Source organism: Asparagus officinalis, chromosome 3 (genome assembly GCF_001876935.1).
Source record: "Asparagus officinalis chromosome 3, Aspof.V1, whole genome shotgun sequence".
NCBI lineage: Eukaryota > Viridiplantae > Streptophyta > Magnoliopsida > Asparagales > Asparagaceae > Asparagus > Asparagus officinalis.
Window position 1 is genome coordinate 25353842 of NC_033796.1, and position 23372 is coordinate 25377213.

Genomic DNA, 23372 nt, shown 5'->3' on the forward strand with positions numbered 1-23372 from the left:
AGTTGGATATTATCATACATCGATCAAGCATCTTCAGTTTCTAGAGTCACTGCTCTTCAATATGGTATGAGCACGAACCATTTCTTTGTATTGAAAATTTCCATGATATTTCTATTGTATTAAGGAAAAGGCCTGCAAGAGAAGATGAGCTTATTAGCGAACGAGGAAGATTGTCTGTTAATGATACAGGTGCTATTTAGCTCGCCAAGCATGCACTTAAATTACAATCGAGTTATACATCAAACTAGAGCTTGACAAGTCCTTTCACCATACCTGAAATCTCGTGAGAACAACAACTTCACTAAAATGGCGGACCTGTCTCCGATCCCTTGCAATAAATTCACAATTAGAAATTTTTTTCAAAATCAACTTTGTAGCTGAGCGAAAATCAGCCCCAATGCAAGAACTTTGTAGCTGAGCGAAAATCAGCCCCAATGCAAGAACCAAGTTCTCACTGTCTCTTTCTTCTCCTCATCCATATCCGGCAAAAGTTGGCTTCTGTTACGCTTAAATCCTGTTACCTACAGCTCCCTCATTATCTTATCAAAACATTCCATAGTTCTAAGGATGGAAATTGTCCTCTGCAATAAACTCATGAGCAGTTTCTTTCAAGTCTATAAAGCTACTTTCAAGGGTCTTCCTTGCTCCATTCTTCATTATTCTCCTCAATTCAGCAATTTTCTCACCTCTTATTGACTGCATATAAGTTTGATGTATCACATCTCATGCACTATGATCTGGTGACAACGGAAGTAGCTCCTTCTGCTCACCTAATAGTGCATTTTTGTTGTTCCTGCATGAGTTAAGCAACGTTCCGCACACTGCACTTTTAGACTTCACAACGTTCCGCACACTGCATGAGTTAAGCAGGATCTAGCAGCCAAGGGCAGCCACAGAGATCAACCACACAACAAACCTTTGAGTATTCAGCTTACAAGACAAAAACACGAGCCTTGGAATTAAAATAATTCAACTCATTCAGTAACACACCTCATCCTTTCCAATCTTTGTGAATATTTGCAACACCTGCTCATTACGGCCATTAAAAGCTAACCGCTACAGCACCAAGAACAAGCACATATCAAAAGCATGTTTATGCAAACACTCTTATTTAGCATCCTCCCTCTATCAACATCTTCCAGAACAATACAACAACTTTTAAAAAGGGACTACCCTTCGTAAACCATTAATGATCACTCGCCAAGAAACCACATCTTTCTCACAGTCCACTTCGGTCCTCCTTGAAGCATCCAATTTCAGCTGCTCACCCAGCATCAATATTCCTTAAAAAACACTATCAAATTCTGCAATCCCATCGAAGACGATCCACAATGATCCTGTCAATCCAACATACATTAGTATAAAAAATCCTGAACAAAGACATCAACCATAATCCATGTCCAAGATTTACTTACAACCATTCTTTTGAAGAGAGAGAGAAAAATATACTAAAAGGAATTTTTAAGGAAAGAGAGAAGACAGATGAGCTCCATCTTTAGTTAGAATTGAATTTGTGAAATTCCTTCCTCTAGTGGTTTTCCTCATTAGATTTAGAGGGTGTTTGGGGAGGCTTATTTTTAAGTCAAATTAGCTTTTAAGCTAACTTTTTTATTTCTATCTATTTGGTAAAATGCAAAATAAGTTAGCTTATAAGTCCCATTTTAAAAGCTGCTATATCCTAGCTTTTGAAAAACTAGCTTATAAGCTCACCTAAAAAAGCTAGGTTTGACCAAGCAAATTACTATTCTACCCAAACAATTTTATAGTATTTTATCAAAAAGCCAAAAGTCATTAAAATTTAAAAGCCAGCATAACTTATAAACTTCAAAAAATAAGCCTTCCTGAACACCCTCTCTAAGTCATTTATAGGACCAATTTAGCTCAGCTTGGTGGTTATTCATACAATATGAATCATGATACATAAATGACTTTTACGTTTTTCACTATGGGCTGAGTGTTTTTTGTTCAATGCTAGACAAAATGAAAATGTTATTAAAAAAACCCCAATCGCATGCTAAATTTAATATCAAGAACTCAAATGAAGATGCCAAGTTTCATCCATACTCAAAATATAACCTCTTAAAAGGATATGGTTTACATCAAAAGTGTCACTGAGGCATGACAATGTGGAAAATAGAGAGTTTGATTAGGATAAGATTCTATAGTCCAAGATTGAAGTACGATCTTTAGTTGAAATAAAAGGAAAAAATTCAGGAGTGTTTCTCCTGTATTAGAATTATTAAAATTGTGAAACCCCTCAAACAACTTTCTCATATCAGTTTTCTTCTTTAGTAGACTAATTCTGCGAAGTGTTTATGGTTGATCACAATAAGTAATGACTTGAAATCTTTCACTAGTCGGAGCTTGATTGCCCTAACAAAACCATAGGGTTTATTTAAAGCTAAATAAAATGAAAATTATATTTTAAAACCACCAAATTCATGTTGGCATTAATATCAAGAGTTTATCTCAGTAGCTACATTTTTTCATCCAATTTCCAAATACAAAGTGACAGATCTTAAAAGATAAAGAGTGCTATTGATATAAACAAGCTATAAAAGTTTTTGAACCAAGATGGTGGCCCTAACAGGACCATTTTACTAATTGTTTTTCATCTCTGAGTAATAAGATAGATAATAGAAGCTTTCGAGATAGCAAGACCAAATACAATTCTAGTAAGTAGTAAGTCCTTCGATCCTTGTTGATGTGCCGATATAAATCTATTAGAAGCGTTTTGAACATTGTCTTAGAGTGCAGTACCATCCTTTTCTTGTATGCAAAGTGCTTAACCTAGATATTGTCGCATAGCAAATAGAAAATGCTAATATTGCCTACATCGAATCAAATGCATGTTTGATGTCCTTGGATGCAGTGGCGGACCCACCCTTGTTTAAAGTGGTTCACTTGAACCACCTCATACAAAAGTTCTCTATAGCCTAGTGGTATTGTAGTTGGTAACATTTTGTAAGAGGTCTGAAGTTCAAACCATCCAGCCTTCGAAAATTTCTTTTTTAGGCTTCCTTCCTTTTACCTCCCCTCTATTCTTCTTCTTCTTCTTCTTCTTCTTCTTCTTTTCCTTTCATTTTATCCATTTGTTCTGTCTATCTCTTTAAGGCCTTCTATAAATATTTTTGTTTCTTATATATATAAGTCAAATCATTATTTAAAAATGATTGTTTTTCTCTTTAATAACTCTTCCTTCATTTTTTTCCCACCTGCTATTATTTGAGAAAAAAAATTAGTATATATTTTGAACCACCACCAAAAATGTTGTAGATCCGCCACTGCTTGGATGCAACTATATGCAACTTCTATATCTCACTGAATCCAATTGTTGTTCCCTTTCTACTTCTAACAATATATAATCAACTTAATCATTTTTCTATACAAAATTTTAGTAGAACAGAAGAATATAATATTTGCCTTAGAACCAAATTACATTTTTTAAATCAATAATACAATAGCTCCCAATATAAATCAAGCAAGAATGAATTATTTTCTTTCACAAATAAAAAAAAGGTGAAAACAAAGACAAGAAACCAGGAAAAGTAAAGGCTATCTTCCTCTTCCCAATATGATTCTGTCATTTCCGTTTTATTTTCTCTTCTAGTCCTCGTTAAGTCCACCTGTATTTTCTTTCTATTTAATTGCATTAAGACAAAAACACAACTGCTTTACATGGATTCAAAGCCTGTGCGGATAGAAACTTGGAAACACCCGTCACTCAATTTTCTTTCTCATTCTTCTCTCCTACTTATATCATCTTTACCATTTTTCTGTTGAATTCATTTCTCCTCTCCATTTTAAAGATTTTAAAGGGTTCAGGCTTTGATTTGGTATCATTCAATTGTTGCCATTGTTTTAAAAAAACCCCGTCTACTCCGCTTAGGCGTACGCCTAGGTCTAGACGGTATCTAGGCCGCCTAACTAACGTCTAGCGCCTAGGCGGTATTTAGGCTGTCTACCTAGATTTTACGAGCGTTTAGGGAAGCATTGTCTGCTTAAGTAGATTGCACCATGTAGGGCTTGATTATGATTTTATGTGTCGTAGCCTACACGTCCTACAAACTCCATTAACCTTCAAATATGAATACCTTTACTACCTCCTCCGACCTTCAGCAAAACCTCATCGACCACCACTTGAATGAAGAAAGAAAAAAAAAGCCCAGAAACCGCTTAGGCGCCCGCCTAGGCGACTAAACACTGGGCGCCAAGTCCGATGCCTAGAAGCGCTTAGCGTTTAATGTAACATTGATTGTTGCTAATACTTCCATATATGAATTTATTTTGTTCACGCATCCGTATCTCAAGTTAATGCCATCCAATCATCAAATTCATGTATTTGACGACCGTATATCCTCTTTCCGCTTAAAAAACCTTTTGTACAATATAAATCCCTTTTTGCCTATTTGGTTTTCTTCATGTTCCTTTGTATCTTCTCGGTCTTCATCTCTAACCTTTTTCTCTCTTAGTTCTTATTAGTCTTCCGTTCTGAAAATCCATGGACAATCTACATTGGGATGCTGAAGCAGTGTAAATTAAAAATATGTGCTATTACTTCATACATTCTTTTCTTTATTTGGACATACTAGATCATACTTTTTATTCTAATTATTTTATCTAAAAACTATTTTTTTCTCCTTTCTGCAGGCTTAACCGTTATATTTATGACTACATGGTGAGCAAAAACTTCCATATTTCAGCTAGAATGTTTAAGGATGAGGCAAATCTTCCTAATGGACAAGCAGGTACCACTATATGTAGAAATTTTATATACAGAAGTTTCATGCTCAATTAGCTTTTATATTAGATTAAACATGTTCATGGAACTTATGTCTATTTATTTCTTTTCTGTATAGCAAGAAATGATTCTCAGTGTGGTTTTTTATTGGAGTGGTGGTTAATTTTTTGGGATACTTACATTGCAAGACAGTCAAAAATTGGAGCCCAACAAGCCTGTAATGAGGTAAGAAATTAAAGTAGAAATATTTTTGTCAAATTGAGGGTATTCATTAATGGCTACAAATCATCTTTTTGCTAGAGAATAAAGAGCATCAGTTACTGTGTGAGGAACTAACTCCTAAGATGGCAAAAACTCACCCCTCATGCACCTTGACCAGATGATCAATACCATCCATGATGATCTCCACCAATTTAAACATAGATTTATTAAAAAATCATGTAGTTTTCATACTATTTTTATCATAAATATGAAAAATATCTATTACAAAAAATGCTTATTTTTTAACTATCATTTGATAGGGCAAATTATGTAGAATTTGTTTTTAGTGTATTACATTTTAGACCATAGAAATCAATAAAATGGCATTGCTTATCCGGGATGACAAATGCAATCTTATTGTTCTAGTTTCTTGTATAACAGCTACAGCTATAATCTTGTCACATATTGAGGTTTGAACTTCTTTGACACTGAACCGATCAAATTTACTTTCATTCTTTCAATATTCAGAAATTATTAAAGTATATCTGACTGATTGGGTTTAATATTTTAATAATTATTAATATGAGTTATTTGATTAAAAAGATATTTCCATTTCTTATAAATAATTTTAATTATTTTCATGAACTTTAAATTTTACTGAAACTTCTCCCTTTTATGATGACGTACAAATCCAAAGTTTGAATATTTAATTAGAAAGCTCAATTTAAGAATTATTTATAGAGAGAGGGAGAGGGGCAGTATATTAGGATTATTAGATCTATCAAGATGCATGTAAAATAGACAACACATATTATAAAGGGGATCAGAGCATAACATTGCATCTCTGTGTGTAATAACATTTTCTTATAAGAAAACAAATGTACAAACAGGTATTTGATAATCAAAACATCATATATTTGAATTATCATATTTGATTTATTTAACATACACGTATGAAGATATTTGATTTCTCTTAACGAACTTCAAAATCAATTTTGATGGATGATTTCTGAACTATCTGATAACTATTTGATCAACCTCCACCCCTATTAGCCATTAGGGGTTGGTTTTCTGTCTGCTATTTAACATTTATGATCGAAATTAGTTTTTTTTTCATTTGAGAGAAACTGTTTTAACAAAATATTTCCTGAACTTACTTCTCAGCTTTCAGCATTTCATCCCTATAACCAAGAACATTACAACTCACAGTTTATGGAGACTGGAGCAAGTAGCAAGGAACCATGGCCTGGGACTCAGCTGCTACAACCTGCAAAGATGTCACAAAGAGCTGCTTCACTTAATCTTTCTGATAATATTTATGTTCATAACAGCGCTATTAGACATAATCAGCAGACTAAACCTGAATACCATTCAGCAAATGCATTTATTGCATTAAATGAGAACTGGATCAAGCAATCTAACTTCTTCACATGTCAACAACAAAATGCCCAGCCATTAAGCATTGGGAGCATGTCCTCTAATTTAGCCTTCCATCTGGATGCGCAAGTTTCTCTTTCTTTTACTTGACATTCAACTCTTTTTAATTATTGTACTTCTGAAAGTAGCTTATCTCAATATATTCTAAATAATGATCATTGTTTTGCTACATTCACAGTGCTGACATGCAAGTTCCTCAAATAATGGTAAGGTTCCCTCTCAAACAATCGTACGTTGCTGATATAGAATCCATGTTATAGTTCAGTTTAAAATAATCACTGTTAGTAACATCTAATTATTTGATACTCTTAAAATTTTCAGTATTTCGTTTACTTGAAGAAATAACTTAACAGTTTGCTAATGCTATTTCAGCAACTCTATAATTTTCCATGGCTTCTCTATATGAAGTAATATGCTTAATATATCTGTATTGCCAATGACATAGTTATAAAATTTCATAGCCATCACTAATTATATGAGCATAGAAGTTTTATTCAAACACTAAAACTAAAGAATATGAAACCCTAATTCCATAGATAAGATAGCATGGGCTTATATAGGCCCTACAAACACATTTTACAAATAAGACCCTTAACTATACTAATATATCAACACTCCTCCTCAAGATAGACGAAAGATATCCACCAAGCTCATCTTGTCACATTCTCTAATCATATCTATTGAGTTAAGTCTCTTAGTCAGACAATCTGCTGTCTGGTCTTTAGTTGAAACATGACTTAACTCCAATAGTCCACTGTCCAACTTCTCTTTGATGAAGAACCTATCGATCTCGATGTGTTTGGTTCTATCATGTTGCACTGGGTTATTGGCGATACTGATGGCTGACTTGTTATCACACCACAGTTTTATCTTTGCTCCTTGATTCAGTTTCAGCTCCACCAGCATACTCTTCAACCACAATAACTCCGCAACTCCCAAGGCCATGGCTCTATACTCTGCTTCAGCTGTTGATCTTGCTACCACCGATTGCTTCTTGCTCTTCCACGAGACCAAGTTGCATCATATAAAGATACAATATCCTGAGGTAGATCTCCTGTTATCAGCACAACTAGCCCAATCAGAGTTGCAATAACCCTCGATGCTCACATGTCCATTATTTCTGAATATCAGCCCCTTTCCGGGGGTACTATTCAAATATCTCAGAATCTGATACACAACGTCCATATGACCCTTCCTCGGATCGTGCATGTAGCGACTCACCACGCTCACTGCAAAAGAGATATCGGGACGTGTGTGACTCAGATAGATCAACCTGCCCACCAGCCTTTGGTATCTGTCACGATCAACTGGTTCTCCAGCTTCAGCACCCAGCTTAAACTTCTGGTCGATCGGTGTAGTTGCAGGTTTGCACCCTAACATTCCTGTCTCCTTGAGAAGATCCAGTACATACTTTCTCTGGGATAGGACGATCTCCTCCGCTCCTCGAGCTATCTCTATTCCAAGAAAGTATCGAAGCAAGCCAAGATCTTTCACCTCGAATTCCTTACCCAGTCTCATTTTGAGTTGGGCAATCTCCTTCTCATCATCCCCTGTAATAATCATATCATCCACATATACTGCAAGCATGGTGATGTGACCTTCACTCCGTCGAAAGAACACGGTATGATCGGCATTAATCTGCTGGTATCCCATACCTATCATAACCCGCCTGAATCTATCAAACCAAGCACGGGGAGATTGCTTCAGGCCATAGAGAGTCTTCTTCAATCTGTAAACCTTTCCCACTGTCTGATCTGTACCGAATCCTGGTGGTATCTCCATGTATACCTCCTCCACTAGATCTCCATGAAGAAATGCGTTCTTCACATCTAGTTGGTGTAACTTCCATCCACCATTTACTGCCAGAGAGATTAAGGTCCGAACAGTGCTCATCTTTGCTACCGGCACAAAAGTCTCATCATAATCGATGCCATATGTCTGACTATATCCTTTTGCCACCAGACGAGCCTTGTAGCGTTCAACTTGCCCATCTGGATTCTGCTTCACAGTGAAGACCCACTTACATCCAACTGTTCTCTTTCCTTCTGGTAGTTTTACTAGCTCCCAAGTGTGGTTCTTCTCAAGAGCCCCTAGCTCCTCGTGCATAGCCGCTTTCCACTTTGGGTCATTCTTAGCAACCTCGTGCATAGCCGCTTTCCACTTTGGGTCATTCTTAGCAACCTGCCAATTGTTAGGTACAGTAACAGAGTCCAATGATGCAATGAATGACCTGCCAATTGTTAGGTACAGTAACAGAGTCCAATGATGCAATGAATGCCCCATGTGCAGGGTGAATGTTAGAATATGATACAAATTGGGCAAGATTCTAACCATATCTATCGGGAGGATTTCCCGCATTACTACGAGTAGTCCTCCGTACTGATATTGGTGTGGATCTATCGGGAGGATTTCCCGCATTACTACGAGTAGTCCTCCGTACTGATATTGGTGTGGGAGGAGTAGGGAGAAGAATGTTATCAGTAGGGAGAGGAATGTTATCACCTTGGGATAAAACTGGTGGTGGTGTAGGTGTTTCAGGAGTCGGGACAGGCGCTGGCAAGGGACTTGGCAGTACTAGTGGCACTGTAGGTATTATTCCTGCAATTTGTTTGCCATTCCTACTAAAGATTAGTAGCCCCCCTGAACAGTGGGCCTAACACCTCTTATCTCATTTTTCTTTTCTTCGTCATTCTCCTGCTCCTCCTCAACCAATTCTCCCTCCCAAGGAATCGATACAGAAATGGATTTCTCCACATTGTTCACCGATCTCTCATCATTCTCCTCCTCTCGCCTCATACTTCTAGTATTGGGCGAGTTACCAGCGGATGAAGTTACCTTCTGGATGTAATATGGCTCGAGTTCTCGAAAGTGCATATCCATGCTCACAAACAACCTTTTCTCCACCGGGCTCCAGCAAACATATCCCTTCTGAGTAGCAGAATATCCCACAAAAATGCACTTCACAGCGCTAGGGGCAAGCTTCCCGACAGATGGCCTGTTGTCCTTCACAAAGCACACACAGCCAAACACTTTAAGTGGAAGAATTTCACCATTATCTCCCTTTAATGTCTCACACAGAGACTTCCAATCCAGCACTCTCGAGGGCATTCTGTTGATCATAGCTGCTGCGGTCAATACTGCTTACCCCCATAATGTTTCTGGGACATTCATAGAGATCATCATGCTTCTAGCAACCTCTAAAAGATGTCTGTTCTTCCTTTCCCCTACCTCATTCTAAGCTGGTGTGTATGAACAGGTTGTCTGGTGATGTATTCCTTGAGCTGACAAATATTCTCTAAACACTCTGTTGGTATACTTTGTCCCATTATCTGACCTCAATACTTTCACCACTACTCCGTATTGAGTCTGAACAGTCCTATGAAAGTTTTGAAAGCACCCAAACACATCACTCTTATTCTTCAAGTCTGAACAGTCCTATGAAAGTTTTGAAAGCACCCAAACACATCACTCTTATTCTTCATCAGGTATAACCAAGTAACACGAGAGAAAGCACCCAAACACATCACTCTTATTCTTCATCAGGTATAACCAAGTAACACGAGAGAAGCAATCAATGAATGTAACAAAATATTTGTATCCATTCATAGAACTTGTGGAATAAGGCCCACAAACGTCTGAATGTACCAAGTCAAATGCATGAGAACTTCTATGACCAGAACTAACATAAGAGCTTCTAGTAAGCTTTCCAAACTCACATGCATCACACACAAGTTTTTGTTTATTTGCTTTCTCAAATAAAGAAGGATACAATCTACCTAAAATACTAAAAGATGAGTGTCTCAAACGCTGGTGATGAAGCATTAACTCATTTTCAGCACTCATTTTAGATCCTACTCCTGCTTCCTCTATGACTGACACAAATGCTGAATCCAGTCCTTCACGATCCAGATACCACAGTCCACTATGCCATGTGCCAGTCCTAAGTCTCTGTCCTGTCCCCTTCTCCTGAAAAATCACCTTGGGAATATCAAAAGAAATAATGCATTTTAGTTGGAGAATGATAGAACTAATGGACAAAAGATTGACTGGAAAGGAATGAACATGCAAAACATTGGACAAAGTTACAGAACCAGTATAATCGACTGTACCCTTACCAACCACAGGCTGAAATGTACCATCAGCTGTTTGAATACTGTCAGGCGATGCTAAGTGAGTATATGATGAGAACTCACTAGCATTACCTGTCACATGGCGAGACGCACCGGAGTCGACTATCCATGCTGATGATCTGTCAGGAGACATAGAGGCAAGAGCATGTATGTCATCAGTACCTTTGGTCGGATGAGCATATGTAGCAGTGTTGCTTCTGGCGAAGATTAAAGTGGATGCCTCCTCAGTTTCATCCCCTGCTACTTGCTGCTTCCTCCTGAGTATCGCCAGGAGAGCACGATCCTCCTCAGTAAAGACATCCCCTGCTACTTGCTGCTTCCTCCTGAGTATCGCCAGGAGAGCACGATCCTCCTCAGTAAAGACCACTTCAGCTTCTTCTTCATCTGCTACCGTCAGATTCGCCTGGTTCCCTGCTCCTCTTACACCTCGTCAACCCCCACAGCCACGACCACGACCTCCGAACTGTCCACGTCCACCCGAATCTCCTTCCTTGGGTGGCTTGGTGCAAGCATGCCTTAGATGACCCACCGCACCACAGTTGTAGCACTGTCGAGTCTCTCTCCTAGATCCAGTGTTGCTAGAAGCTGCCAGTGCTGACTTCACCACAGGAAGTCCACCTGTCCCCACCTGCAGCCGAATGCGAGTCTCCTCCTGGATCATAGCAGAGACAGCCTCCTCAAGTGTGGAAATCTTCGACTGAGCTAACAGCAAGGCGATTCGCTGAGCGAATTCTGATGTCAATCCTTTGAGAAACACCATAGCCCTCTCCTGTAGAAAGACCTCCCGTTCTTTACATCCCGGGTCCTTACAGCTCGCCCGAGGTGAGAAGTGATCATAATCAAGCCACAGCCGCTCCAGCTCTGTGGCATACTCCTGTACAGTCCTATCGCCCTGGACTGTGGCGTCGATCTCACCCTTAATCTGGAACTCTCAGGTTATTCCCCACTCCATCATAGGTCCTCCTCAACTTTTCCCAGACATCCTTCACCTTCTCAATGCCATCCACTGTGGCAGCAATCGATTGGACTAACGAGTTGAGGAGTCAGATGTATACCAACATATGAGTGACCTTCCACTCATCTCTTCCCTCCGAGTCCTCATCCGACTCTGTCACCTCTCCTGTCAGATAACCCTCCAGGTTTCTCCCTGGAAGGGTGTATCTCACCTGTCGTGACCAGCTTAGGTAAGTACCCGGTTCATCAAGCTTCAGATCTATGGCAGGAAGTTCCAACTTCTTGGATGTTTTTGTCGCGCTCTCACCAGCCGACAATTTCATCAACTTCATCAAAGTTGACACCTCCGCGGGGTTCAACTTCTTGATAATCTCCTCCATTGATCAAGCTTCAGACCAACACCTGTTCGCGGGGAAAATCATTGCTTTCTTTGTTATTGATTCCATTGCTATCTCAAATAACAGTTTTTCGGTTACAGAAGATCCGGTTACAATAAAAATCAAAAATAAAGAAAATTAGAAATTACAACTTTTTTTCCTTAGTCGAACAGATCGCGAGCTCCTGTTTTGCGGTCGCTCGCTTTGGTGGGTTGTTTGCCTGCGCCGGGGTTGTTTGCCGTGGACCACCGCGCGATATAGATCCGAGCAGATCTACGCAGTATAACGGGTATTATTTCACCAAGGAAATAATAGCCGGAGGGATTATTTCACCAAGGAAACAATCGCTCGAATCTCGGGATCAAAGACCAAGCTTTGATCCGGAGTGTAACAACGCCTTTTGTGATGCGGGTGCTCGCCAAGAATCGGATCCGGACGTCCAAGTCTTCAAGCCTTCAAAAAAAAAACTCCGAGATGAGGTCTCAATCCGGCAGAGTTTCGGCTCTCCAAAAGTTTTTCCAAAAGTCTTCCAAAATGATGAATGACCCCGCCTATTTATAGGCAACCAGATCTGTGCACTTGGCACAGATCTGGGCGGCCACCTCAGGGTGGCTCGGCTCATGCCGAGCCACCCCGAGGTGGCTCCGTCGGCCACCTCAAGGTGGCTCGGCGGCTGCCGAGCCACCCCAGGGTGGCTCGGCTTGGGCGGAGCCACTCTGGGCTTTGCGTCCATCTTTCGGTTGTTTCGGTCCTTGTATCCGCTTCATCCGTGATTCGGTTATGCGGTTTAATTGGTCTGAAATTGATTCATTGACTTGATTCCTGATTTGGCAATAAATCCGACTCTGGGTTTGATTCCAAAATTGATCATGGCGCGCTCGCGATTCATCCGGGTTCGCCTGCGGCGTTGCTCTGAACCCCGATTTGTTCTGAATCCTGATTTAGAAGTCTGGATCCCGATTAGGCAGTAAATCGGCTTTGGTGTCTGAGTTCGAATCCGTTATATGGTTGGATGACTCGTTGACTCCTCAACCCGTTGGCTTGATTCCGCACGCGAGTGGATTCATTCCGTTGTTCACGTGCGGTTCGTCAACTTCGTAGCCTTGTTAATCCACTTCGTTGCGTGTCACTTGGCTTCGGTGTTGTGGACTGACGTTTGTCTCTTGGACACGTCGCCCGATGGTTCATTAGTTCGTGTTGAGCCGTGTTAAGGGACCTATAAGCAATTTTACATGCCTACAACACCTAGTCTCCTTTTCCGATCCTTGTTGTGTGTAGTAAAAATTTCGACAGCACCTCTGTCGCACAACAAGAGTAAGATCTCAGACAAATTCTCGTCTCTCAGAGGAAACAAGAATAAAAAAATAGTGATATTTCTCATCGCAGTGAGATATATACTCTTCCTGTCATCAGTTCGAGGACTGAGTCGAGGGAATCCATGTCAAACTCGAGGTTCAACATGGTGCACCGGGGGGGCTTGTCTAATGGGGTGGGGAGCTGCGAATGGGGGGCTGACGTGTTGAGGGGGGGTTTGATCCGAAGGAGGGGGGAGGGCTGCCGTGTTTGAAGGGGGGGGGGGCGTTTAGATCCGCGAAGGAGGGGGGGGGGCTGAAGTGTGGTTTTCCGAAGGGGGGGGGCTGCCGTGTTGAAGGGAGGGGGACTGGTTTTTTTTCGAAGGAGGGGGCTGCCGTGTTGAAAGGGGAGGGGATTTAGATCGCGAATCAGGGGGGGCTGAAGTGGGTTTTCCGAAGGGGGGGGATCAGGGGCTGAAGTGGGTTTTCCGAATGGGTGGGGGGGGGGGGCGCCGGATCAGGGGGCGCTGCCGTGAGGTGGGGTTGGGGGGAGGGGCCGATGGGTGAGAGGGGGTGGCGGCTAGGGTTTTGGACCTTGCTCTGATACCATAAAGAATATGAAACTCTAATTCCATAGATAAGATAGCATGGGCTTATATAGGCCCTACAAACACATTTTACAAATAAGACCCTTAACTATAATAATATGTCAACAAAAACATTGTTATATTTCTTAACACATTGGAAATAAGTCATCATATTGTAGAAAAAAGGAAAGAAAGGAAAAAAATTATAACTGTTTTTTTTCTTTTGCAATGATATTACAATGAATTGTGAACTAATTATTTTTAATTGATATTACACCAAAAATGGAACTTAACATTCAAATACTAGTAGTCTAGTAACAAAAACATAAAGTAGTACCATCATAATAACAAGCATGTGACAACTGATTTTGACCTGTTTAATTACTGTAGAATTTAGGTCATCTAAGATCAGATGGTTCTCTCCCTTTGACCCTGAAGACCACAACAGCAGAATTGGTGATGCCCACATTTGGAGTCCTTCATGCAGGTTAGCTAAAAAATTTATTATTTAATATTTCATTTTTTTCTATTATTATTTCAGTTAATAACTTTAGCTCTGAGCCTCGGACTATGTTTGTGTTTTTGGCAGCTAAAGGAATCAATTTAAATGCAGATAAGACTAAGCTGAGAATTGGTCCAGTAAGTGTAAGTTGACACTAGAAATTAATCATTTCAATACCGAGGCTTTCATGCTTCTTTTATTTTTGATATCCTATACAGGGAATTGACTCCATGGATATTGAATACGAGGGCCCAAACCAATGGGTTTCTCCACGAGAGCAATGGGATGAGATCCTAATGTTAACTAATCAACAAATGCAATATCAATTCCACCAATACCCAGTGCAAGGGTTTAATACACCAAGCTCTGGAAGCCATTTGCATTCCATCTATTCTTATGATCACTTTCCTTCTTTTCTGCAAATAGATAAACAGAAGTTTGCAGAAAATGAGGTAATACTCAATGGAAAAAAAAAATCTTGTGTAATGGTCAATTCAAACTGTTGCACTACAAGAAGTGTTCACCTGGTGATAAATTGTTAGTGCCATGTTTTTGAACAAGAAAAAATGGCAGGAGACATTAAGAGTGCGAATGTGTATACCTTATTCTTACTGCAGGCAGGTGAAAGCTAAATTTGAATGTTGACTTGCAGTGGGATATTCAACTTGAGACATGCATCGATACATGAAACAGAGGGGGGAAGAGTTAGAACAGGAGGGTAATTTGATTAGTATAGTAGCAATGAGATTTGAGTCAATTAACTGTAAACAATACAAGCAAAATTCTTAAAATAAACTTTAGTTCATCACCCAAACTACTAGCACTAAATAAATTGAAACAAACAGCACAACACCAGGAACCAATACCATAAAGCAGTTCCCAACAATAAGAAACTTGAGTGTTATCTGTAGATAATTGAGTTCAAGCTTCATGATTTAGAGTATCACCTTTTAACCATCTTTTTACCAGTGGCTTCCCTCTTGTATCTGCATATGAGTAATGTTAAAAGGCAAATTGCATTGACCTCACATTCCCTGCATTTTCTGAGCTTGAATCTGTTTCTGTAACAATTTCTGTAACACAGCCTTTGCCCGCTGGCGGGCGGCGGGGGGGGGGGTGGATCTAATGGAGAGACAGGATCAATGAAATAGAAGAAGGGGAAAAAACAAGAGAAATAAACGGACAAAGTGCAAGTATTGCAGTATGTGGCCTCTGAGGGAGGGGGAGAGTAGGAAAATTGAGATAAGAGAAACTTCATGCTTTGTTGTCCACTTCCAATCTTCTGGGGAAATTTTTAAAAAGATCAACCAATCTGAGCTGCCTGTTACACAGCTTGTACTTGAGAAAGTTCATTTAAGGCATGCTCTTGTTTTTGAGAAAACAAGGTTAGATGAAAAACTATTATTTCAATTGAAGTATGGAATGGCAATTGTAGGTAGCATTCATCTATTCATATTGTAGATAGCAAATAACTATAAACTGATATCATATGTCTACATAAATAAATTTCAGGATCAAAGGAAGAGGAAAGAACCATCAAATTCAGGGAGTAAGAATATCCTCCGGAATACAGCAGATGGTGGTCCATCCAAGCTTCCCTATTTCACTGTTGCGTCCCCATTGAAAGGAGGTTTGGCATCCCAGACGGCGAGTATAAGTTGCAGAGAAGCGGAGTTACCTGAAAATTCAAGGACCTTGGTAATAAAACTTCATTTCTTGTACAGGCAACACAATTCATTCTTCCGCATTATCATTTGATAAAATTTCTGTGTTATATGTTTAGAACGTAACTAGTCATCTGAAAAAGGTTTCGGTAGCAAAAGATGCTGCTTGGCAATCTACTACTGATGATGGTAATGGTAAAGCTGCACTTAAAGATGCTAATGTTCAACATCGTGGAGAAATATATTCAAGCACAGCACAGCAGTATTCTTTGGATGGTAACCAAGATAAAAATGGTGATTTTTCCTTACAAGTTTGTTAGTCTCATCTCATGCCCTTTTAGTTATTATTTATCAACTGAAGACCATTATTTCTAGGATATGGGCTATAATTGTCCTAATAACTTTAATGAAAAATACAGTAGAGTTTTATAGTAAAAGTTGTCTGACAATCACTAATATTACTCATTCTATGTGTAAGTGTAGATCAAAGAAAGATTGGTCCGGGGACAACTGTAAGTTGCACTGGAGATAACCTATCGTTTTGTTGCTTTTCATCCATGTTTTTTTATGCATGATATGTACTGATCTCTATTATTTCAATTCAACAATGTTCTTCGGTTAGGCAATGGAAGGCCCAGTACAAATTGACAGCTTTACAAATCAACAGTTCAAACAGGTATAAAGCTTATTGTGGATACTCTTACATCTATTGTCAATATAACCAACAAGCTTCTATCAGTGTCATATTTGTAATGAATAGCAAAAACATGGAAGTAAATTAAAATATACCTAACAACAAGGCTTAACCTTTTCATGATTACTTTGCTGAACCTACTACTGCATTTCAGACAACTTAATTATCTCAAACTTCAACATGTAGCGGACAGACTAAATCCAGCAATGTATATTTTTTCCTAGTTTATCTTCATATATCTGAAAATTGATTGTATTTCTCATGGCTAGGGTGAAGGTGACCGTCCAGGAAACTCCGAAATTCATCATCCTGCTAAAGAAATGAAAGATGAGAACAATGCAACTAAGCTTTAAACCATCCATCAGCAGGGCAATTTAGATAGGAGTGAAGAGATAATAAAAGGTACTCTACCAAACAACCTTAGAAAGTAACCTTGAGAAGGATCTTCCAATTCTCTAGAATCTATCAATTTCACAAGCAAGGATGAGTATATACATTGGAAGTCTGGAGTAAATCACAACTTACGAGCGTCCGACATAGTTCGCCTTATTCCTTAACTTTATTCCTTTAAAAATGAGGCTAACTGAACTGGTATCTAGACAGCTTTCTACTATCATATTGGGTGAGGGATGTCATTCCAACCTCACCATTTTCTCATTATCCAACAGGACTTCTTGCTTTTAGATCTGGATGTACAAAACAAAAAAAAAAGCAGTGCACCACTTTCTGTAGAAAATTTCAAACACTAAAAGACTCGTAGTTTTAGAGATGTACTTGATGCAACATTGCTATGTCCTTATATAAAGTTATATCTGATGTATTCTTTTTACATGTCCACCTGTGCAAAAATATGTATTCCATTTCCATATGCATTTGCCAGAAGACTAGTGATTGCACTATACATGGATGAATTTTGGTAATTATTGAGTTCCCATTCTTTAATGCATTCCTATGAATCTCGGTCTTTCATGGTCCATTAGGTTACAATATTCATCTCAATGTCAAAAGTTTCCACATTTCTATGCATCCCAGTCTGACAAGGTTTATTTTGTTACAGTACTTATCTCAGTGTCAAAAGTTTCCAAATCCACCTGCACCTTAGAAAAATCATTTGACAAATATTATGTCTTGAGCAAAATGGTGCATTTGATGGAATCTAAGAAGAGGTGTCATGCAAAGGCTTTGTGCATTTTCTTTGGGTGTATAGTTTTAAGACATTAACCTAATGGAAACAATATGCACTGCGTGTATTGGATTAAGATTCTGACGGGATTCATTTATCTGATTGGTTTTGTACAGACCCATGAGCTGGAGAAATGAAGGAACAACAAGGACTGCTAGGAGTTAAACCATGTATCACTATCAAATAGCACTCGGTGGCTATCATATGCGACTATGGATGAACAACTGTAATTTCCTTCTTAGTCATTTTCCAGGAAGCTTTATGAGTGAAATAATCTTAATTAACATTGGGATAACATATGTACTGTCTATGTCAACAGTCTGGCTTGAGGCAATTACCATGCTAAAATAATTCCTTACATATTTTGGACAAAGTTTAAAACAGCTTGAGGCGTGGAATGATCTCATGATTGAGGCTTTTGCAATGTTCAATGTTATTTGATTGCTTGCTTTGATAGTACTGGCAGCGTAGCACTTAACATGCTTTGATTATGATTTTAGAATCTTAATTGACTGAACTTAGGTCCTTTAATGTTTCAGGAAGAGAGTCCTTCATGATATTCAAATAAACAAGGAAATGTGACATTTATGATTCTGGGATAGCTTCTTTTATGACTAAAAAATGTTATGTCATTTGAGCTTTTTTGCTTATATTACATGCCACAGTTCATATATGAAACGCTCAACCCCCCCCCCCCCACCCCAAAAAAGGAAAAAGAAACAACTTATAATCTGATGCTCTTTTAGTAGGGAAATTTGATGCAATGGTCTAATATTATATCTGGGGCAATTTGATGCGACGCTCTTTTGTTGCATAAGCAAAAAACTGCCAACAAAGAAAGGTAGGAACTAGGAACACATATCCACCAACTCACCGACTAACATCAGGAGCTAATACAGATGGCTGGTATGAGGTCGAAACCAACTCATAAAAAACTAGTAAATTTTTTTTGGAGCACCTTTCAATTTGAGTTGCATGCATAGCCAACCCCATGAGAAAAGGCTTGAATGGTAGTGAAGATTCATATCTGCACCAGTGTGTATTCGTAGGCAAGATGATGAGGAATATGTAACATATTATAAGATATATGCTAGTTAATACCTTATTATGTTCTGATTTGTTATAAAACCAAATCCTTTTAAATGCAAAAATATAAAAAAGACTAAAGAAAAATAAATGAAACCATGTCAAGGTACTGATGAAGGTCACCACATAAACTTGGTCTCTTCAAGGGAAGTTCCTATGGTACTACTGACTACAATAAGCTGAGTAAAGGAGAACTAACTGGAGTTTAACAGAATTTGTAATCAGAACTTAAGCTTAAAGTAAGTTTGAAATGGCCATGGATTGCGATATTAATCAAATAAAAATATGTAGTAAAAACCTTTGGGAAACTGCAATCCTTGGCTATGGTAGACATGTTCGACACCATGCATGAGCAAGGTGATCAGATAGCTCATGCTAGCTTCTACTACAGTGCAAACAAGCTACAAGTTTATGTTTCTCATGGAGTCATACTCCCAAATACATGTTGTGACAATGACAGATAAAAAATCTTTTTTGTTCATGGGTAAAAAGATAGCTAAATAATAGACAAATACATAAACGAAGAACTGCAAATTATGGGCAATGATCTATGCATGATAGTAGAAAGTAAAGGGGAATACCATGATTATTAATATTTAGCTATTTTCCAGCATGAAATCGAGGAAAGTGCTCAGAAACTAATATATTACATATTTGAACTGCTTTACAATATATGTTGACTAAAAATATTCAAAGATTCCAACAAAATATATTTTGGTGTGTATTTCACAATCAAAAGAATCTGAAATCCAACCAAGAGTATATAAGCAATAAACACAAGTTGTAGTCATACTAGTATAGTAGTATGAAACCTAAGTTATGAAGGATAATGAACCAGAAAGTTTGCCTTTGTTGTGATCATTATTATAGACTTACTTTTGATGAACAAAAGAGAGAGCATACATCTCCATACGTCCAATATCTGAAGAAAAACCACGATCAACCTTCAAACTATTATTCTGTCACATAAGAAGGGACTGCCTAAACTTAAGATTGCAAACATAATAAATTCCAAGGTTGACTTCATGTATTAACTAAAAATATGAACAGTTTACTCAAATAATATTCAAATGAGAACAGAGATAAAGACCAATTCAAAGAAATAAACAGGGACCATGCAGCAAAACACTACTGTCAAAATGATGGAAGAATTAAAAACTTGAAGATTGTATCAGAGGCCAAGAGATATACCAATATATTTCTTTCTTTTGGCTGGCAAAATATAAAGCTATTTAGCTACCCTCGACATGTAGAACAATACAATATGTCAGTACATAAAAAATGAAAAAACAGCATGAAAATGGTGGGAACAACACTTCTCACTCTTGATCAGTGAAAAACAATTGTCATCAGCCTATTTCAATAGTAGCAGAAAGAAAATAAAGGTTACAGAATGTATGTCTTACCTTCAACTACCTTCTGACAGTAGAATGGCAGCATTAAGAGGTATTACTAAATTATAACTCCAAGGACATGAAGAACACGATAAATGATGATTCAGTAGCTTCTTCGACCAGAGGTTGTGATTTCATAACCAACAAGCATGAGTAAATCAGTCAGTAAAGCGAAAGCCACCCTCCATAGTTATGGCATTATGCTACAATGCAGATCCATAGAGATGAACCATTATGCATAACTTGTTAATATTAGCATATGGCAATATCCAATATCTTACCACTTACTTGGGCAAGGAACATTGACCCAAGATATTGCATTGTAAACATGAGAACCCTTTGGTTAGTTTCATGCAGCTAGAGAACTGTATCTTTTCCTCTGTATTGTTTCCATCTTCTAACACATCGATCCCCATCACCCTCTTCTTGTGTGTGAATCTCATCTTTGAGTAAAACATGTCATTCGTAACTATTGGCCCCTGAATAAGTTGGTGCTATGAATAATAACTCTAGCCTGCTTCTAATCTTTCATCCAAACACAAGAAGCCACTGAATAAGCTGGCGTTGTGAATAATTAACTCTAGCCTGCTTCAAGTCATTCATTCCAACTAAATGATTTGGGTTCATAACCAGACTCTGCCATCTCAAAACACAAAACATGTAAAATTACATATAGATCATTTGTTTCAAGATGGGACCTGTCCTCTGACATAAATACTTTGACCTCTTCCTTGACCCCAATCCAACTCTTTCCAATGGATTTCCTCACACCAATGCTTCTCATTGACCTCCTCAATTTTGCAACACCATCCCAACAACCAAAGCTAGCCAAAGTATTGCATAGCAAAACATAAGCTGCAGAGTTGTAAGGATCAATCTTTAAAATACCTTCTGCAGCTCTCTTTGCAATTTCCATGTTATTGTGCGACCTGCATGCTGATAACAGAGTCTTCCACATTATAATATCAGGTTCAAATGACATCTGGTGCATAAATCTTTCAGCCTCTTCTAACCTTCCAGCACGAGCAAACAAATCAATAACACATGAGCAGTGCTCTCTAGTAGGAACAATCCCATACTCAGTTTCCATTACTTTGTAGTAGTGAAACCCTTCATCTACTAATCCAACACGACTACAGGCTGTAAGAACCCCAACAAAGGTGACATGATTAGGTTTAATGCCTAAAATTTTCATACGAGTAAAGAGCTCTAGTGCTTTCTCCCCATGTCCCAGTTGTGCATATCCAACAATCAAACTGCTCCATGAGAACACATCACGGTTGCTGACCATAAATTCAAACACTCTTCTGGCGTCATCCAAACTTCCACATTTGGCATATGTATCAATAAGACAATTAATAACCATCATATCATCCTTTAAACCAACTTTAAAGGCATGTGCATGAACCTGATTCACCATTTGCATATACGCTAACTCCCCACAAGCACGTAGTATAATACTTATAGTTATATGGTCCATCTCGTTTGAATTCCTCATAAGTTTGTACAAGTTAAACACCTGTTCTGGTTGTCGGTGTTGCATACATGCAGAAAGAATTGTGTTCCAAGTGACGAGATCTCTATTGGCATTCATCTCCTCAAAGATAATCAAAGTAGTAGAGAAGTTTGAGCACCTTGAGTACATGTCAAGTAGAGTGTTACAAACAGTAGTATCTGAGCAATAACCCATCTTCACAGCATAGGAATGGGCCACCTGGCCCTGAGTCAAGGAACTAGAGATTGCGCAAGTACGAACCAAACCCTGCACAGTGATCTCATCAGGTTTTAAACCAAGACTCCTCATCTCAGAAAAGAAGAAAATTACATCATTAATAAAACCTTTGTCAGAAAATGCGCTGATAATTGAATTCCAAGAAACTAAATCAGGCCTTTGAATTTGACAAAATGCTTTCTTTGCACAATCCAACCTACCAAGCCTAGCATACATCTTACTCAATGAACACCCAACAACCTCATCACTCGCTAAACCAAAAGTCATGCACAAACCATGAATCTGCTCCCCAAATTCCAAATGAGAAATACCACCGCAGGCACCGAAAACACTCCCAAAATGGTAGTTATTTGGAACAAAAATCCCAGATCCAACCATTTCCTTAAAAAGCAACAAGGCTTTCAACTCAAAACCCTGCTGTGCAAACCCAGCAATGATTGAACCCCACGAGGTCAGATCCCTTTCTCCGATCCTCTCAAACACCACAGATGCATCCCCAACTCTCCCTAACTTCGAATACATAGTGACAAGCGCATTCTGAACAATTCTCTCTGACCCGTAATCCAACTTCACCACCTGACAATGCAGCTGCCTTCCTAACTCAACATTACACAACCCCCAGCAAGACCTCACAACACTACCCAAACAAAACTGATCCGGGTTCAGCCCAGATCGAATCATAACAAGATACAACTCCAGAGCCTCACTCTCCCTCTGATTCTGTGTGTACCCAGAAATCATCGAGGTCCAAGAAACAAGATTCCTATCCAGCATTTCATCAAACAGCTTACGGGCATCAGCCAAAGACCCACATTTCCCATACATATTCAGTATATGATTGTTGAGTATTACATCCGGGTAAAGATCGGAGATTGCGAGATGGCGATGGACCATTCGGCCGTGGTGGAGAGATCTGAGATGAGAACAAGCGATGAAGAGATTGGTGTAGGTTGAGGGGTGGAGCTGGCGAATTGGGCACTGGAGCTGGAGCGAGGTGAAGGCGTCTAGGGCTTCTTTGAATTGCTTTTGCTTGCAGAGGGAGCTTATGAAGTCGTTGGTCGATTGCTGGGTTTTGAAATGGGGGGAGATTTGGCGGGAAGCGGAGGTGGAGAAAAGGAACCGTTGGTGGTTTTTGAATTTGGCGATCATATTTGTTTGGTAGGGTTTAGGGTTTACATTCCTACATCAAGAAGGAACGGTTAACGCCAGGAAAAAAAGATAATTGCTGAAGTGCAAAGTGCAAATATGGGCGTAGTTTATTGATCAATACATTGATTTGTTGGCCGACAAATTCTTATTCAGCCCCAAATAGGAAATAAAAATCCCATTTTGCAAAAATCATCGCACTTTTCGTGCCAAAAGAGACAGAAATATTCTTTTTCTATTGAATTCAGCAAA

The 23372-nt window shown here is 38.9% G+C and overlaps 2 protein-coding genes and 1 long non-coding RNA gene across 8 annotated transcripts; 1 reads left to right on the plus strand and 2 right to left on the minus strand.

The window, feature by feature from the left end:
• LOC109833483 lies at positions 18-15335 on the minus strand. Of its 2 annotated transcripts, XR_002245221.1 has the most exons (6): positions 15169-15335; positions 14823-14885; positions 6150-6209; positions 991-1337; positions 274-873; positions 18-132 (listed from the first exon to the last, which is right to left on the minus strand). It is a non-coding gene; the product is annotated as an uncharacterized LOC109833483 (long non-coding RNA). The 2 variants fall into 2 exon arrangements; XR_002245220.1 differs by having other exon boundaries at positions 274-1337.
• On the plus strand, positions 6219-18367 carry LOC109833482. The gene is made up of 9 exons (XM_020401167.1): positions 6219-6585; positions 14110-14206; positions 14309-14358; positions 15734-15919; positions 16005-16179; positions 16369-16397; positions 16508-16561; positions 16849-16981; positions 17879-18367. The coding sequence occupies exons 1-8, from the start codon at positions 6565-6567 to the stop codon at positions 16930-16932; spliced, it is 696 nt and encodes a 231-aa protein (XP_020256756.1). The 5' UTR covers positions 6219-6564; the 3' UTR covers positions 16933-16981; positions 17879-18367.
• Positions 15815-23321, minus strand: LOC109833480 (pentatricopeptide repeat-containing protein At3g53360, mitochondrial). Of its 5 annotated transcripts, none has more exons than XM_020401162.1 (4): positions 20255-23321; positions 20040-20084; positions 19725-19770; positions 15818-15899 (listed from the first exon to the last, which is right to left on the minus strand). In XM_020401162.1, the coding sequence occupies exon 1, from the start codon at positions 23121-23123 to the stop codon at positions 20838-20840; it is 2286 nt and encodes a 761-aa protein (XP_020256751.1). In that variant the 5' UTR covers positions 23124-23321; the 3' UTR covers positions 15818-15899; positions 19725-19770; positions 20040-20084; positions 20255-20837. The 5 variants fall into 5 exon arrangements, with proteins under 5 accessions (XP_020256752.1, XP_020256751.1, XP_020256750.1 ...); XM_020401161.1 differs by having other exon boundaries at positions 19725-19807; XM_020401160.1 differs by lacking the exon at positions 20040-20084.

Coding starts and splice junctions, on each gene's coding strand:
- LOC109833480 (XM_020401163.1), bottom strand. CDS start 23,123: ATGATCGCCAAATTCAAAAACCACCAACGGTTCCTTTTCTCCACCTCC.
- LOC109833482 (XM_020401167.1), top strand. CDS start 6,565: ATGCAAGTTCCTCAAATAATG. Junction 14,359..15,733: donor CTAAGCTGAGAATTGGTCCA/GTAAGTGTAAGT, acceptor AATAAATTTCAG/GATCAAAGGAAGAGGAAAGA. Junction 16,180..16,368: donor TGGTAACCAAGATAAAAATG/GTGATTTTTCCT, acceptor GTGTAAGTGTAG/ATCAAAGAAAGATTGGTCCG.